The sequence below is a fragment of the Kickxella alabastrina genome (assembly GCF_025024165.1).
Source record: "Kickxella alabastrina strain RSA 675 chromosome Unknown BX661scaffold_3, whole genome shotgun sequence".
In the NCBI taxonomy this organism is placed as follows: domain Eukaryota; kingdom Fungi; phylum Kickxellomycota; class Kickxellomycetes; order Kickxellales; family Kickxellaceae; genus Kickxella; species Kickxella alabastrina.
The window spans coordinates 428886-443350 of record NW_026251474.1 but is presented as its reverse complement, the minus strand read 5'-3'; the positions used below and the strand labels follow the sequence as shown (position 1 = coordinate 443350).

Sequence of the window (14465 nt, the reverse complement as noted above, 5' to 3'; positions counted from 1 at the left end):
GTTAGAGGGCTATTTGCACAAAACTTATTATAAAGCATAGTGAAATTGACAAATAAAATTGAAAATGTTTCAGTCAACCTTTGTATATATTTGTGCAAATGGAGGGAGTAGTTGAATTTAAAAGTTGGAAGCTCCTAATTGTCTTTAAAGCCAGGCGGCATAGATGATAATGCATATCTCACGTTTGTATAAGTAAAGAACTATGATTTGGGCAAGTAAAAATATAATATTTATTTCCGAATTACACAATTTGTGATACAAGAAATTGCGGCTTGTCTCTGGCGATTGATTCATTAATCAATCGCCAGTTAATTCCATACTTGGATATGCGGGAATTCATACGCACACATAGATACCAATGAATATGAACAGTGGAGGCTGTTCATCCCTTAGCTTTCTTTTAGTTTATTTTTGTTCAATATATATATTTATAACATAACACAATTCATTTTATTTTTAACACTTACTACATTATTTCGTAAAAATAAAGACACAACGCAACACTGTTACATAATTAAAGATGACAAAAAAAACATGACCCGTATTAATTGAAGTATTATTTGGTGATATGCCGTTTAAAGATGTGAGGACATGTTTGAAATTAAACAATTTTAATGCCAATGTCACACAAATCCTATACAAGAATGATAAATCTGAACGAGCAAATGATGAACTCAAAACGGCCCAAGTGTTTAAAGCTGTAAAAAGTTTTACTTTTCAAATAAGGTAGGACGGTTTTTGTATCAGCACTGTATGCATAGAAATTTTTATTATGTAGCTAGTTTTTTTGTTAATAAACACTAGTTAACAAACAGGGGAGTACGCAGCAATAACACCAAAAGCACTTTAAAAAAGACATGTGGCGGATGTGCAGCAAGAAGAGTAACGCCCATGCGCTACGATGGCATAGTAGCCGTGCGAGTGGGAAAAAACGAATTGCAGCTGCCTGAAAACCCCATTCCAATTTTCCAGATGGCGGCAAAAAAGCAAAAGTAATGCTTCCTGTGAGGATCGAACTCACGACCTTAGGATTATGAGACCTACGCTCTACCAACTGAGCCAAAGAAGCTTGTATTCCTGTTTGTCAAGCTAATTGCTGACTTCTGATATGCTGCTTTATGATAATACTTTCTGCAGTATGCCATCATTACTGGGGTTTTTAATGGCCGAACTGGCTAAGGTTTTTGTTTAATGCAATATTGAAGGCCCAGCAGGGCAGACGCCGCACCTGCGCCAGTTTTGTTACATAACGGGGTTTCCACACAACTTAAAACTGCTTTGGATGCTCTGTAGCATCTGCGTTATATTGTATTGATATTTGCAACAGTGCCCATCAATTGGGTCTTTGCTACTTATACCCGCATCTGTAGTTTGCTGTTTGTCTAAGCTCATCAGAACCAATACCACAAAACAACATTGTCACTGGGAATACCTTCAATATACTATTGTATTCCTACCAATTCTACATACAAACAATATAACCACCGTTTGGTCTCCGAACAAAGAATGCAACAAAGTTATGGTTGGTGAGCGCACAATGCGTCCCTTGGATGCTTGCTGCCCGAGACGCTTCAGTACATGAAGACGAATTCTATGCCGTCACTCGCATAAAACACAACGGTTAGGATCCTTTTTTTAAAAAAAAAACAGACATGACAATGTCCCTCCAAAAGCCAGATGCAAGAAGTAGTGCGAACATCAATTAATATGTGCGGACACTGCAGCGGGCTCGCTTATGTTATTATTAACAATTCTCCAAACAAAAAGGCATGTCACAGATGCATCCCGTATCTATTTTTTTTGTGATTCATGCTTGCCTTTGAGTTGATGTGCAGGTTTGTTGTGGCCGTGTATTTACTTTTACAATGTGAAAAAGAGCAATTGTTTTCATTGCTTTGCCGCTGCATGTATTTGAATACCAAAAAAGCAAACACAAGTCTGATAATGTCAAAAAATCCACAAATGAACAGTTCTGGCATTAAAGCACGGGGACCTGTTTATATCATGTGCTTAATTGCACTTTTTATTACTTTTTCCCTGTAACAATACTTTTATTATTTCAAGCAACGAGCTTGAATGACAAACATAAAATCAATTTATTGGCCAATAATACAAGACAAGAATAGCAGATAATTGTCTCTGCCTTAACGCCACATTGCAATGCATATCTTCATTGTTGATTGTTGTAAAAAAGCAAGATTCAAATACATACACAAAAAATTTGGTCCTGCTGTTCAGCAACTAAAAAATAGAAAAGTGTAAGGAAGCTTGAATTGGCAATATCCATTAGTTATATTACACGTGGCTTGCAACGATACAAATCAACCAAACATTTATTTATTTGAGGGATATGAAAAAAGAAGACAGTAGGAAGGAAAAATATGTATGGACAAGAAAGTAGGGAGAAAGGGAGCAAAGGGGGTAAGGAGGGAAGGACACATATACTCACATGCATGAGTCATGGATAGCACAATACGTGAGATTCAGATTGAGATGGATATTTCCGATTAACAAAGTAAATTGTTTTTCTACTGTTTATTTACATTTTTTATCCATCATTGTCACCACTACCATCATGGCCACGTATTATACTTTTTATGTGTATATTTGTTTGTCTATGTGTGAGAGTGCATTTTTTGATGATTGGTGAGTGAAGGAAACAATATGCTTTTATGACAAGATGAAAAGGTGGGAGATAATGCCTTTTTTCTTCAAAATGATTTTATTGTTGTTAAAAATAAAGAGAAAAGTATCAAAGGATCTAGTCACGCAAAAGATGCAAAAGATGAATAACGATAAAAAACGAGGGATTGAGGGAGTAAGCAAAAAAAAGTTGCAATGACAGAACGAAATAATCAAGATAAAATATATTATTTCCATTTTCTTTGTTTTTGTACATGATTAAGCCATTTCATCATTTCAAAAAAATGTAAGAGGAAAATTTTCTAGTTAGGGATAAGGGTGATTGTGCTTTTTTTGGTTGCACCAATGAATGGTGAGAGGACAAATGAGTGAGGTGCATAGTTGCATAGTTGCATAGTTGCAGCATTAGGTAGCTAAAAAGGAAGGGATTAGTATGAAATGAGTCGGCGTTGGGATAAAAAACTGGTTTTTTTGAGTCCATGTTCGATTTTTTTTGTCTCTTGTGAATTTTATTTATTTCTTCTGATTCCCTCCCCTCCCTTCCCTTTTTTTACTTTCAATTTTTTTATTAGCCGTAGCCGTTTCTTCTTTTTTATTTCTTGTCACGAATAAATAAATAAATATTTTTCCCAAAGCTTTTTGTTTATTTGAATAACTTCAAGTCTGTTCTTTTTATTTCCTTTTTCATCTTTAAATCCCCGACTGGTAGAAGCACCGGGTTTATTTTTCTTTGGTATATCATTTTTTAAAACCCAAGTGGTGTTGATAACAAAAAAGAGGGTAACGTATTCCACAGCTCCAAAGTGCTCAACACACGCCCTTTTTTATTGCGTTTAACTCTAAATATACTTAAACAAAACATAAACAACTAAGCACTTTTCCTTTTATAGGGTTATCTTTCTTTTTACGTTTAAAAGATAGTCACACAAAAAAGTGATATTTGATATCTGTCAGAACAGAAAAAAAGATGGGCGATAGCAGTGGAAGGCGCGGCGAATTTCAGCTTCCAAGCATAAAAACATTGACTGGCAGTAGTCCTCCAAGACCAGTGTGACACAGGGTACGAACATACCCGGATACCCCACCTCCGCTGCCTCAGCGATAGCAGCAGCCGAAAAGCAATCCCACTATGAGCATCCGGCGTATCAGCATCCCACACGTAATCAACTGCCTGCACATTATCCGACACACCAGCAGCAGCAGCCGCGAGTAGGATCCCCAGTACAGGGAAATGTAGGGTACGTAGGGCAGACAAAACACGCGTACTATAGCGGGCCGCCACCGCCGCAAGCTCAACAGCAATCATTGCCACCAACCCGGCGTCCCAGCACCAGCAACACGGGTATGCATACCAGGGTATGGCAGAGAGGGCCGGGGTCGGCGCCAGCGCATATGCACAGCGAAGGGTATCGGAGCTCAGCGTACGCATACGGACACCAGGGGCATGCCAGCCCCCTGGTCACATCGGATACCCGGCTGGGGCAGCAACAGAGCCAGGGCAGGGGCAGGGCTCAGTAGAAATGGCGGGATGACCCGAGCGCAGCAGGCGCATGCGCGGGCACAGTATTTGCCGCATACGCCGGTGTTGCAGGCTACCTTCCACCGTTCACATCACGCATACAGCAATCCATCGCCCACTGCAGCAGCCACAACCACGCCCACTAGTGCCAATGTCCCGTTTCATGATTCTTCTTCCATGCTTGACGAAAGCTACATACACCCACAGTCGGCTTCGCGCGCAGCATACCAGGTGCCCAAGCACCCGGCCGTACGCCCAGCGTCACCCTATCTGCCTCCGCCACCCCAACCTCACCCACCAGTACCACTTCACGCTCTGTCTTCCACCGTCTTCCCATAACCGGAACCACCACCACCTCCTGCACCCTTGTATAACCGTGGCAGTCACCCAACCGAGCACTCTGCTTCTCTGGCGGACCTAGGATCCGATTGGGATTCCGAAGAAGGACCCCCCGGAGACGCCGACGAGGCGCTGCTTAGGCGACGAAAGCGCAATGCGCAGAGCGCAGCGAGACTGCGCGAGCGGCGGAAGACAAGGGAGCAGGAGCTGAGTGCGAGCTGTAGTAAGCTGGAGACGCAGATTTCGAGGCTTCAGGTGGAGCTGGAGGATGAGAAGAGGAGGGCGATGTTGGAGCTGCAGCAGGGGAGTGGGGGCGGGATTAGGGGGACGAAGAGGGCGTGGTCTGGGACGGTGGATGATGTTGCGGCGGCGGTGGCGGCGACGGCAGTTAGTGGGGATTCTAGTGCTGGTACTGGTGTTGATTCAAGGTTTGTGGCAGCGACAGCGGTGGCAGCGGTGGCAGCGGTGGAGAGCATGGTGATTTTGGGATCAAGAGGAGACGACCGCTGAAGGAGCTGGATCAGGTTAGGTTGGGTGATTTGAAGGGAAAAATTGAGACGCTGGGGAGGCTCAACCAGCAGGTGTGCGTTAATTTGGGTGTATTGAGACAGGAGATTCAGAGGATCTCGGCGCTATTGTTTCGCAGAAGGACCGTTGGGTGGGAGTGCCCATGCAATGAAAAAATGTGAATTTTTTTGCTGTTGATGAATGATTTTATATAATACAATTTTTAATACCTGTTTACACTGAAGAAATAATTTAAGGGGTACCATTTTCTTTTCCAATTAATTTTTCTCATTTTATTTAATTCGCATTTCCATAACTTTTATTCATAGGGGATGGACAGTGACAAAAGCAATCGTGCAGAGTACCTGAAACACCAACGTGAGCGCATGCGCTCCGACCTAGACCTCAAACGGCAGCAACAGCAGCAACAGCAAAAGCAGAAGCAGGCCAAAGACGCGCAGGCCAAACACTCTGCACAAAAATTCATAACCAAAGAAGAAACCGTCGAAGCCAAGCTCAAGCTCTCGACAATTGGGCTAGTTCACTAGAGGATTTCCAAAGGATCAAGGGCGAGATCGAAGAAGAGCGATTGCGCGAAGCTGCACAGACACTTGTACGGCCAGCCAAGGAAAAGAAGGAAGAAGCAGAGCAAGACGGAGTACAAGGAGAACATCGAAGCCGCTAAAACGCGTTGTAAAGAAAAAAGCCAAGCGACCACCACTGTCATTCGACAGCGAAAATAATGATGATGATGAGGAAATCAAACTAGGTCCAGTGATAAAGAAGCGGAGAAAGAACCCGATGGTTGATACGAGTTTTCTGCCGGACAAGGACAGGGAGGAGGAGGAGGCGCGGTTACGCGAGGAGTTGCGCCAGAAATGGCTGCGCGACCAAGACACACTTAAGCAACAGCCATAGATATCACATACAGCTACTGGGACGGCTCCGGACACCGCAAGCAGGCGCGGTGCCGGAAGGGCGACACCATTGCACAGTTTCTTGATAAATGCAAGGCGCAGGTCTCCGAGCTGCGGTCTGCAACTGTCGACGGCCTGGTGTATGTCAAGGAGGACCTGATTATCCCGCATCATTACTCGTTTTATGACTTTATCGTTAATAAGGCGAGGGGCAAATCTGGCCCGTTGTTCAGTTTTGATGTCCACGATGATGTGCGGTTGACGCATGATGCGACAGTTGAGAAAGACGATTCGCATGCAGGAAAGGTGTGCGAGAGGGCGTGGTACGAGAGGAACAAGCATATTTTCCCGGCAAACCGCTGGGAAACATTCGATCCCGAGAAGAACTATGGATCATACACGATCCGCGACACCAAGCAAGGCTCATTGAAAAAGTAAAGGGTCGATTTTTTTTTAAAAAATCGTGATAAAAGGAAAATAAAACATTCTTCGTCTATAGCTCCATGGCATCCTCGTCCTTGTTCTCGCCTTCCGCGGTAGGCGCAACCCACTGCAAACGCTGGGCTTCGCTCTGCTCGTGCTCGGCCCACATCGTGGTGGACCACTTGGGGAACACGCGCTTGTACAAATTCATGCACACAGTGTCCATCTGCTTGATGGGCCCATCGAAGATGCACTTCATGTAGCCGTGCGTGCCCAGGCTCTCCGAAATATGGCCGACGCGGCCGTGCTTCGTGTACATCTGCACAGGCTTGAACCACGCGACATCATCGGGATTGAAGAACATGAAGCGGATAACGGCTCCGCGCTTGTGAATCTTGTACGGGGCACCAGTCAGGATAATGCGCTTAGCCAGGATCGCGACGGGTTGGCGTCCAGCGAAGAGCCAGTGCCAATCAGCGTCGGCAGCTGCGGGCTGCCGTCGGCCATGAAGCCAGCGCTGCCGGCGGGCGTCGGCAGGTAGAGCGCGACTGGCACAGTGCCCATCTGGATAGGTGCGTAAATGGTGGCGACGCTGACGGTGCCGTGCTGCAGGAAGCGCTCAAACTTGTGCACGCCATTGGAGCCTGCGCGCGAGTGCTGGCTAAACAGCGGCTGCACGTTGTAGCGGCGGAAGCCAAAGTGCACCACCAGCGGGTCCTTGGACCGCACCGGCTCCAGGTACGCGTCGCTGCGCGTCACCGTGAAGTGCACGACCGACATCTGGTGCTCATACTGCAACAGACCAAAGGCAACAAACGGCCGGTCAACCGAGAAGCTCTGGGCGACCTTCCGCGGTACCGCCCGCAAGATAACGCGCACGTGCATGCCGCTCTTTGCCGGCGCGTCCTCGGCCAGCCGCATGACGCGCTGCTGCGTGCGGCGCATGTTCTCAAACTGGAAGATGCGCGCATAGTCCAGCGGCAAGTTCTCGTACGCGTCCCAAGGCGAGGTGCGGAAGCTCTGCAGACCACGGAACCGCGCGAACCGCTGGCGTGCCGAGATCTCCATCGGCGTGTCGACCTCATCGGGGAACTGCAGGTCATCGCGGTTCTGACGCTCGCGCTCGTGCAGGTACGCCTTGAGCTGCGACGCATTCTCCTCGGGGCTCAGCATCTCGGTGTCGCTCTGTACGTCGTCGTCCTGTGCCGGCTCGTCAGTGATCGCCGCACCTTGGGCATCGACGCGGATCTCGTCGTAGTCCTCGTTGTCGGACTCCTCCTCGCCCGACTCGCTGCCGCTGCCGCTGTCGGAGCCGTCCATCATGTCCAAGTCCGAGTCCGAGTCCGGGCCTGAGTCCGACCCGGCGTCGGAGCCGTCGGGGATCCACGCCGCCTGGTAGTTGGACGTGCCGCGGGGCACACGCACGACGCGCTCGCCGGCCTGGCGCTCCTCCTCCTCCAGCATCTCCATCTGCTGCTTCCACGCGGCCATCTCCTCCTCCTCCGGCCACGTCTGCTCGTTGGCCATCTGGTTGGGCTCGTTAGCGTCCACCAGCGAGTCCTGCAGGGTGGCAACGGGCCGGTCAAGCACCGTAGGCTCGTCATCCTCCTCGATAGCATTGCCCTTGGCCTCCTCGACAGCCACCGGCACGTTGTAGATGCACTCAATCTGGAAATCACCAAAGTTTGGGATATGTACCAGGCGGTTGGCCGACAGGTTGGCGCCGCGCACGTACCCGGTGATGGCTAGCTTGCCGACGTCAGGGTCCTCCTGGCTGGGCTCGAACTCAACGGCCTCAGCCAGCATGTACGGCCGCACCTCGCGCCACTTGACGCCGCGCGGGACTTGTGCCGTGATCATGCGCAACACCGTCAGCGCCTCGGTCTGCGAGTCCGTGGTAAACACGCGGTCGATCTCCGGAAAAAAGTGGGCCATGAAGCTCTGCAGCGACTTCTTGACCTCGCCGCGCCGCTTCACCGCGACGTCCTCCAGGCCTTGCACAACCGGGAACACCGTCGGGTGGCCCTGGTTCTGGATTGCCGCCAGGCTCTGCTCGCCAAAGGCGTCAACCTCGACGGATGCCGAAAGCCCCATAATCATATAGTCGGCGACCTTGGCAATATCGAGGATGTCCAGCAGGTTGCGCCCAACCTCGACAAACTGCACGGTCTGCTTGAACCTGCCGACGTTCAGGACCCGCATGGTCCGGGGCGCCTTCTCGGGGAACTGCTCCTCGACGCTGCCGTACAGCGCCCGCAGTGTCTCTGCCATGTCCAGACCGGGACACAGAGGAATAACCGCGACGATCTTGGGTGCCCGGTGGCGGCCCGTGAAGATCCGCGTGTTGGTGATTATCTGGTCACGCTTTTTGCGCTGCTCCGTGCGCAGTGCGTTGCGGCGGTCAGCGCGCGTGTGTTTGCGCTGCACTTTGCCCTTGATGTTCACCCGTTGTGTGCGACCCTTGGACTTGTCGCGCATCTCGTTTTTCGTCGCAAACCGTCTTTTGAACGGCTTGTTCTTTTGTTTCAGCGATGCGCGATGGTGAAACGCCTCTTCCTTGGCCATTGTTTAAAAGTATTAAAGTATTTTTGGGGGTTTAAAAATGTAGAAATGTGGAATTAGACAAATGAAAAGAAAAGTGCGCCCAAAAAGGTGTGCTTTTTGCTTATGTGGACTTGTAAAAAAAGCAACTACAAAACTGATCTTTCAAGTAAAAAAACCTGCCTAAAAACTTTTTTCTTTCCTTCTGCTTGGGTTAGAAAAATAATTAATCATATTCGCTGATTACCCACCGATCAACACTCATTTATTTTTGAGTGAATTTTTTCCTTGGCTCAATTTTTTCTCTCTTTTTTACCACTTGTCACTTTACTATATGCACACGCCTACTTAAAAAAATATGTATTTCGTTTTTAGTTTCCAATTCTTTTTTGTCCTTGTCTCATTTTAACCCTCCTTAAATTTTTTATATTATATTACTTGCACACACATTCTTTATTTGTCATGGGCGACGAAAACAACCAAACAAGTAAGTACTGCATACTTTCAAAGAGAGTAACATCAGTTTGTTGCACTTGAACCAGCCTTTTTTGTATGCCAAATTGTAGCAACAAAGCGACTAATACCAATTCTAAGCATTGTTTTTTCACTATTTTTTTACCAATTCCAAACACTATAGACAAGAAGAACAAGCAAAAGGTCAATGCGATCGACCTGGCAGATATTCCCGAGGAGGATATCAAAAAGGCGCTTGAGTTCAAGGCTGGTGACATGACCACCCCCCTCCTGGAAGAGTCCAGTTTTGCGACGCTTTTCCCAAAGTACCGTGAGTCATACCTGCGCGAAATCTGGCCCCTTGTAACAAAGACGTTGGAAAAGCACGGAATCGGCTGCCAGCTGGATCTCGTTGAGGGAAGCATGACCGTGCGCACCACGCGTAAGACCTGGGACCCTTATATGATTATTAAGACTCGTGATCTGATCAAGCTTCTTGCCCGTAGCGTGCCGTTCCCGCAGGCCGTCAAGGTACTGGAGGACGATGTTGCCTGCGATATTATTAAGATCGGGAGTCTGGTGCGCAACAAGGAGAGGTTCGTTAAGAGGCGTCAGAGGCTGTTGGGCCCAAATGGTAATACGCTTAAGGCTATTGAGCTTTTGACCGAGTGCTACATTATGATCCAGGGATCGACGGTGGCTGCTATGGGGCCGTACGGCAGCCTGAAGGCCGTACGTCGGGTGATTGAAGACTGCATGAAGAATATCCACCCGATCTACCACATCAAGGAGATGATGATCCGGAAGGAGCTGGCGAAGGATCCGAAGCTGGCCAATGAGTCCTGGGACCGGTTCCTGCCGAGATTCAAGAAGAGCAACATCAAGCAGAAGAAGCCCAAGATCGGAAAGAAGAAGAAGCGTGAGCTCTTCCCGCCGGCTCCGCAGCCGAGCAAGATGGACTTGCAGCTGGCCTCCGGAGAGTACTTCCTTAAGCCTGATGAGAAAAGGGCACGCGAGGAGGAGAAGAAGAAGCTGGCGAGTATTGAGAATAGGGCAAAGAAAGTGGCAGAGCGCGAGAAGGCCTTTGTTGCTCCGAAGGAGGAGTCTGAGTTGGGAATGCAAAGCCTAAGGAGAAGGAGGATGAGAAGAAGAAGATGGACGCGTTGATGAATAAGTTCAAGTCGCAGGCGCTAGGCAGGGACGAGAAGAGTAAGCGCGCGGCTGATGATGGCGATGTCTCTGCCTACGTTATCGGTACAAAGTCTAGCAAAAAGACAAAGACAAAGTAAAAAACATCTTTTTAAATATATATTTATTCATTTTGGTCCACAAAAAACACTTTAAAACATTGCTCGACTGCTGGCAACCACGCCCATGTAAAACGCCGATCCACGCACCACGCTGAACCGCGCAGTGGCGCCGTTCATCAACTTGAATGAGTTAATGGTCATTGCCTGCCAAACTCCCTTATACTTGCAGTATGGTACCCGAACAATAGCTCTCGGAGCTGTATAGCTCAGGATATCCAGCGACATGCCCGATCCTACAGCACCCAGCCACTGGGCGAGCACAGCCGTCATGTAGTTATGGAACTTTTGTGCGTCAATGTCTATCTCTGACACTAGCCCGGATGATGATGTAATGAGCTCAACGGCGAAGTAATAGAATGGCTGTTTCGATATTGTTGTTTTAAATGTTGCCTCTGCCAGGGCAATTGCTGTTTTTATTGTCTGGTGTGGCTCATCAATATCCATTTTGCTCAGTGAATATGTTTGCTTATATGTGTGTTGGGTGGTAATGTGAAAAATAATAGTGGAGGGTGAATATTATTATTTGCATGCAAAAAAAACCGACAACTTTTTGGGTTTGCAAGCGTGGGAAATTTGCAAAGTTATGGCAATATTTGAGCTATGGTCAGGGTGTGGCTTTTACAAAGTATATTATTTACATTTTAATTGTATGATGATTAGACCTAGGTCCGGATAGCTTTTGACTTGAGTATCCTTATGGCAGGGTCTGCAGCCAGATATACAATACAATCTATTCCAAGAAGGGCGGCGCGGTTGGAAATCGTCTATCTATATTAACTTTGGTTTGTCGTTTATTGTAATTGTTCGTTAATTTCACCAAATGTATATATGGTCTCACTGTGGGTGTTTTGACAATAAATACTTTTATATTAATAGGCCTGTGCCCCAGCCTATTGATGTGTGGAATGATACCATATAAATTGATATTTTTGACTATGTACTAATTTAAAAATGAAAATAGTTTAAACAAAGCTTAATGATGCGGTTTCTGCTTCTTTTTTGGCATCGTGGCCCGCTCAGGAACCCGCAGAGAAACTGTGGCTGCCTCTGACTCCTGCTTCGCCCGCAACAACAAGCTTGCAAGGATCACTTCGCCATCTGGCATACTGCGCACGATCTCCTGCAAATAAAACGACTCGCGCTTCATCTGGTCATTGCTGCGCCGTAAATAGTATATGTACTCGGTCGATTTGCCCAAGATAGTCGCCTTATTCAGCTTGGTTGCGGCCTCGACGCCATCGACCTGGTGAGAGCCGCCCTCGTTATCCTCCTCGTCGTCATCCTCTTCATCCTCGTCGTTGCTGGTCTCAGCATTGTCGCGAGCATAGGGGCTGCTGCTGCTGCTGCCGACGCCAGGTTGCCTTTTCTTTGGGCGCACGTGTTGGAGGGCCGGGACGGAGCTGCGAAGATCGGTGATGCGGTCATTGATGTTGTTGCGGTAGCGTCTCTCAATGGCGTTATGCGCGACCTTGCGCTGATGCTGTGTGGGCTGCGGCTGTGGTTGCACAGAAAACGTCGTTGTGTTGCTGCTGTTAATACCTGCTGACCGCTTGCCGCTGCCGCTGGGTTTGGAAGAAAAATATGAGTTAACCGGGGTTGTTTTGAGACGATTGATCGGGAGCCTCGCTGGAGCCACGGATAGGGCGTTACCAGTATCCATGTTTTGCAGGGGGGAGGTGGCGCCAAAACTGCTTGGGTGGTATGAGGCGATCCGCTGCATACCAATGCCCGTAGGAATAGGCATGGGCCGCGTCTGGTAGTCGCCATATGACGCCGGCATGGTAACCCTCTTTCCCAACGGCACGCCCATGGGGCTGGGCAAAATACTCATGTCAGTGTCATCGAACTTGCGCTTGCCCATCATGTAGTCGAAATTCGCCTGTGCCTGAGCCTGCGCTTGGGCTCGAGCCTGTGCTGCCTGCTCGTAGCTAACTGCGGTGGGCGTCAGGAAACCAGAGTTTGACGACACATTGTAGTTTCCGGGAACAGTCACAAAAGTTGGCCGCTGTTGCTGCTGTGCTGCCGATGCGCTAAGCATAGAAGACAACGACTCGGAGTCCATGTTTGTCAATGAGTTGTTGTTGTAAAGCGAGTTGCTCATATCGACGGTGCTTGTCAGCAGGCTGCCCGGCTGTTGATGCTGCTGCTGCTGCTGCTGGGAGACGACAGCAAAGTTGGCAGCTGCCAGAGTGGCAGCATCACTGCCAAAATCATTAAGTTGTAGGGATTGCAGGGATTGCGAGGGAGTGATGCCGATCGGGTTGATCATCAGGGGGCTGTTCTGTGAGAGGATGCTCATAGCGGGTATCCCAGTGTATGCCGCAGTGGTTGAAGCGGCGAGAAACGCAGCCATGGCCTGATCGCTCACGCCGCTGAGGCTTGGTTGCCGCTGCTGATGTTGCTGGGTAGATGATTGTGACGGTGGTTGCATGGTATTGCTTGTTGACGAGGACATGCCGAGGAAGTTATTTAAGGCCGTGATGTGATCGTCAGCTTGCTGGGATCCACTGGAAACTCGAGAAAACTCATCCATTATTGCTGTTGGTGAATATGGCTGCATTGGATGAGAGTTCATTATTTTTGGTTGTGTGGAAAAAGAGAGGGAATATACAAATAATAATATGGTCTGTTTTTTTCCTGTCTAAAATTTTTTATGAAAAAGGGCTCAGTACCAATAAGGATGAATCGATAATGGCGAGAAAATAATAAAGATAAAAAGTATAGTGTGTTTTTAAGGAATGGTACGATGTTTTTGTCAAAAGACTGATGGAGGAAAAATAAAAAAAGTGGGCGAGACGAACTACCAGTTTATAAAGACTAAGCAGGACGCCAAAAATATGTAGAATAAAAATTTTCGGCACGGCGCTAAAAAACCTTTCTTTTCTTTTCACTTTTTTCTCCCTTTCCTTCTTCAAAAATAATAATACAAATATCGGCTGCTTCGGAGGGAAGGCATATGTGCACGCACCTTCATACTCGTGGTCGGCGGGTCTTCCGCGAATAAAAAAGCAAATAAAACAAAGTGAGTATGAGAGTGACTTTGGTTCAATTTTTATTGTTTTTAGAATGATACGCCGCTATTTTCCGTCCGGAGCGGAGATAATTGAACACATACAAGTGCAAGTAAATTTAGAAGTCCATTTACCATTTCTTTTTTATTTATCGGCCAAATCAAATTTTCCTTGTACTTTATCACCGACAAGAAAAATAAGTTGTTCGCAGTCTTGAAGGAAATGTGGCCCAATCAGACGCAATGATTTTGCACTCTGCGCGAAAGAAATTGATGCATTCCTTTTTTGTTTACTTTCTCCCCACCCGAGCTCCCCATCTAAGCAGCTTCATTGATATGCAAACTCTATCGGACAGAAACATGAGATCCATTTTACTCACCAAAAAAGGGGCAAGGCCCAAAATACATGACTCCAATTCTCCAATTCTCTCATTTTCCATCTCCTTTTTTGGATAGAACTGGATCATTCGGCTATAGCGCAATATTAATAATTACCGATGAATTGAGCCGAATAGTCTCAGGCCATTTTTTGGATCCTCTTGGCTTTACACAGCCAAATAAATTCAAAACCATTTTATGTATATTTATATTTGCAGTCATTTAGCCGCATATCATCGGAGATATCAAACGCTAATAATTGGAACAAATAAATGAGGCTGTGCATCTCGCGAAAATCAGTAAAAAATATGTATTGACAGCGCATGTCAGATATGTCATTGTTTGTAAAAAATTTTATGTTTCGGGCGCTGTGGCTCGGCCTAATTCAAGTATATTCCTGGTATGTCTTTGTCAAATTTCTTTGT

General features: G+C 47.2%; 4 protein-coding genes and 1 non-coding gene across 5 annotated transcripts; 2 read left to right on the top strand and 3 right to left on the bottom strand.

The window, feature by feature from the left end:
• Positions 1-996: 996 nt before the first annotated feature.
• On the bottom strand, positions 997-1069 carry BX661DRAFT_t15. Its single transcript has one exon. It is a non-coding gene; the product is annotated as a tRNA-Met (tRNA).
• A 3759-nt stretch (positions 1070-4828) lies between these two features.
• On the top strand, positions 4829-6365 carry BX661DRAFT_209246 (XAP5 protein; the record flags this gene model as incomplete). The annotated part of the gene is made up of 2 exons (XM_051538691.1): positions 4829-4929; positions 5921-6365. The coding sequence occupies exons 1-2, from the start codon at positions 4857-4859 to the stop codon at positions 6361-6363; spliced, it is 516 nt and encodes a 171-aa protein (XP_051394138.1). The 5' UTR covers positions 4829-4856.
• A 2849-nt stretch (positions 6366-9214) lies between these two features.
• On the top strand, positions 9215-10669 carry BX661DRAFT_177465 (uncharacterized protein). Its single transcript, XM_051534643.1, has 3 exons — positions 9215-9376; positions 9527-10428; positions 10467-10669. Exons 1-3 carry the CDS (start codon positions 9352-9354, stop codon positions 10629-10631), a joined length of 1092 nt encoding a protein of 363 aa, XP_051394137.1. The 5' UTR covers positions 9215-9351; the 3' UTR covers positions 10632-10669.
• On the bottom strand, positions 10670-11489 carry BX661DRAFT_177464 (uncharacterized protein). Its single transcript, XM_051534642.1, has one exon. The coding sequence runs from the start codon at positions 11094-11096 to the stop codon at positions 10683-10685; it is 414 nt and encodes a 137-aa protein (XP_051394136.1). The 5' UTR covers positions 11097-11489; the 3' UTR covers positions 10670-10682.
• A 48-nt stretch (positions 11490-11537) lies between these two features.
• Positions 11538-13466, bottom strand: BX661DRAFT_64797 (uncharacterized protein). Its single transcript, XM_051539365.1, has one exon. The coding sequence runs from the start codon at positions 13225-13227 to the stop codon at positions 11626-11628; it is 1602 nt and encodes a 533-aa protein (XP_051394135.1). The 5' UTR covers positions 13228-13466; the 3' UTR covers positions 11538-11625.
• Positions 13467-14465: the final 999 nt, after the last annotated feature.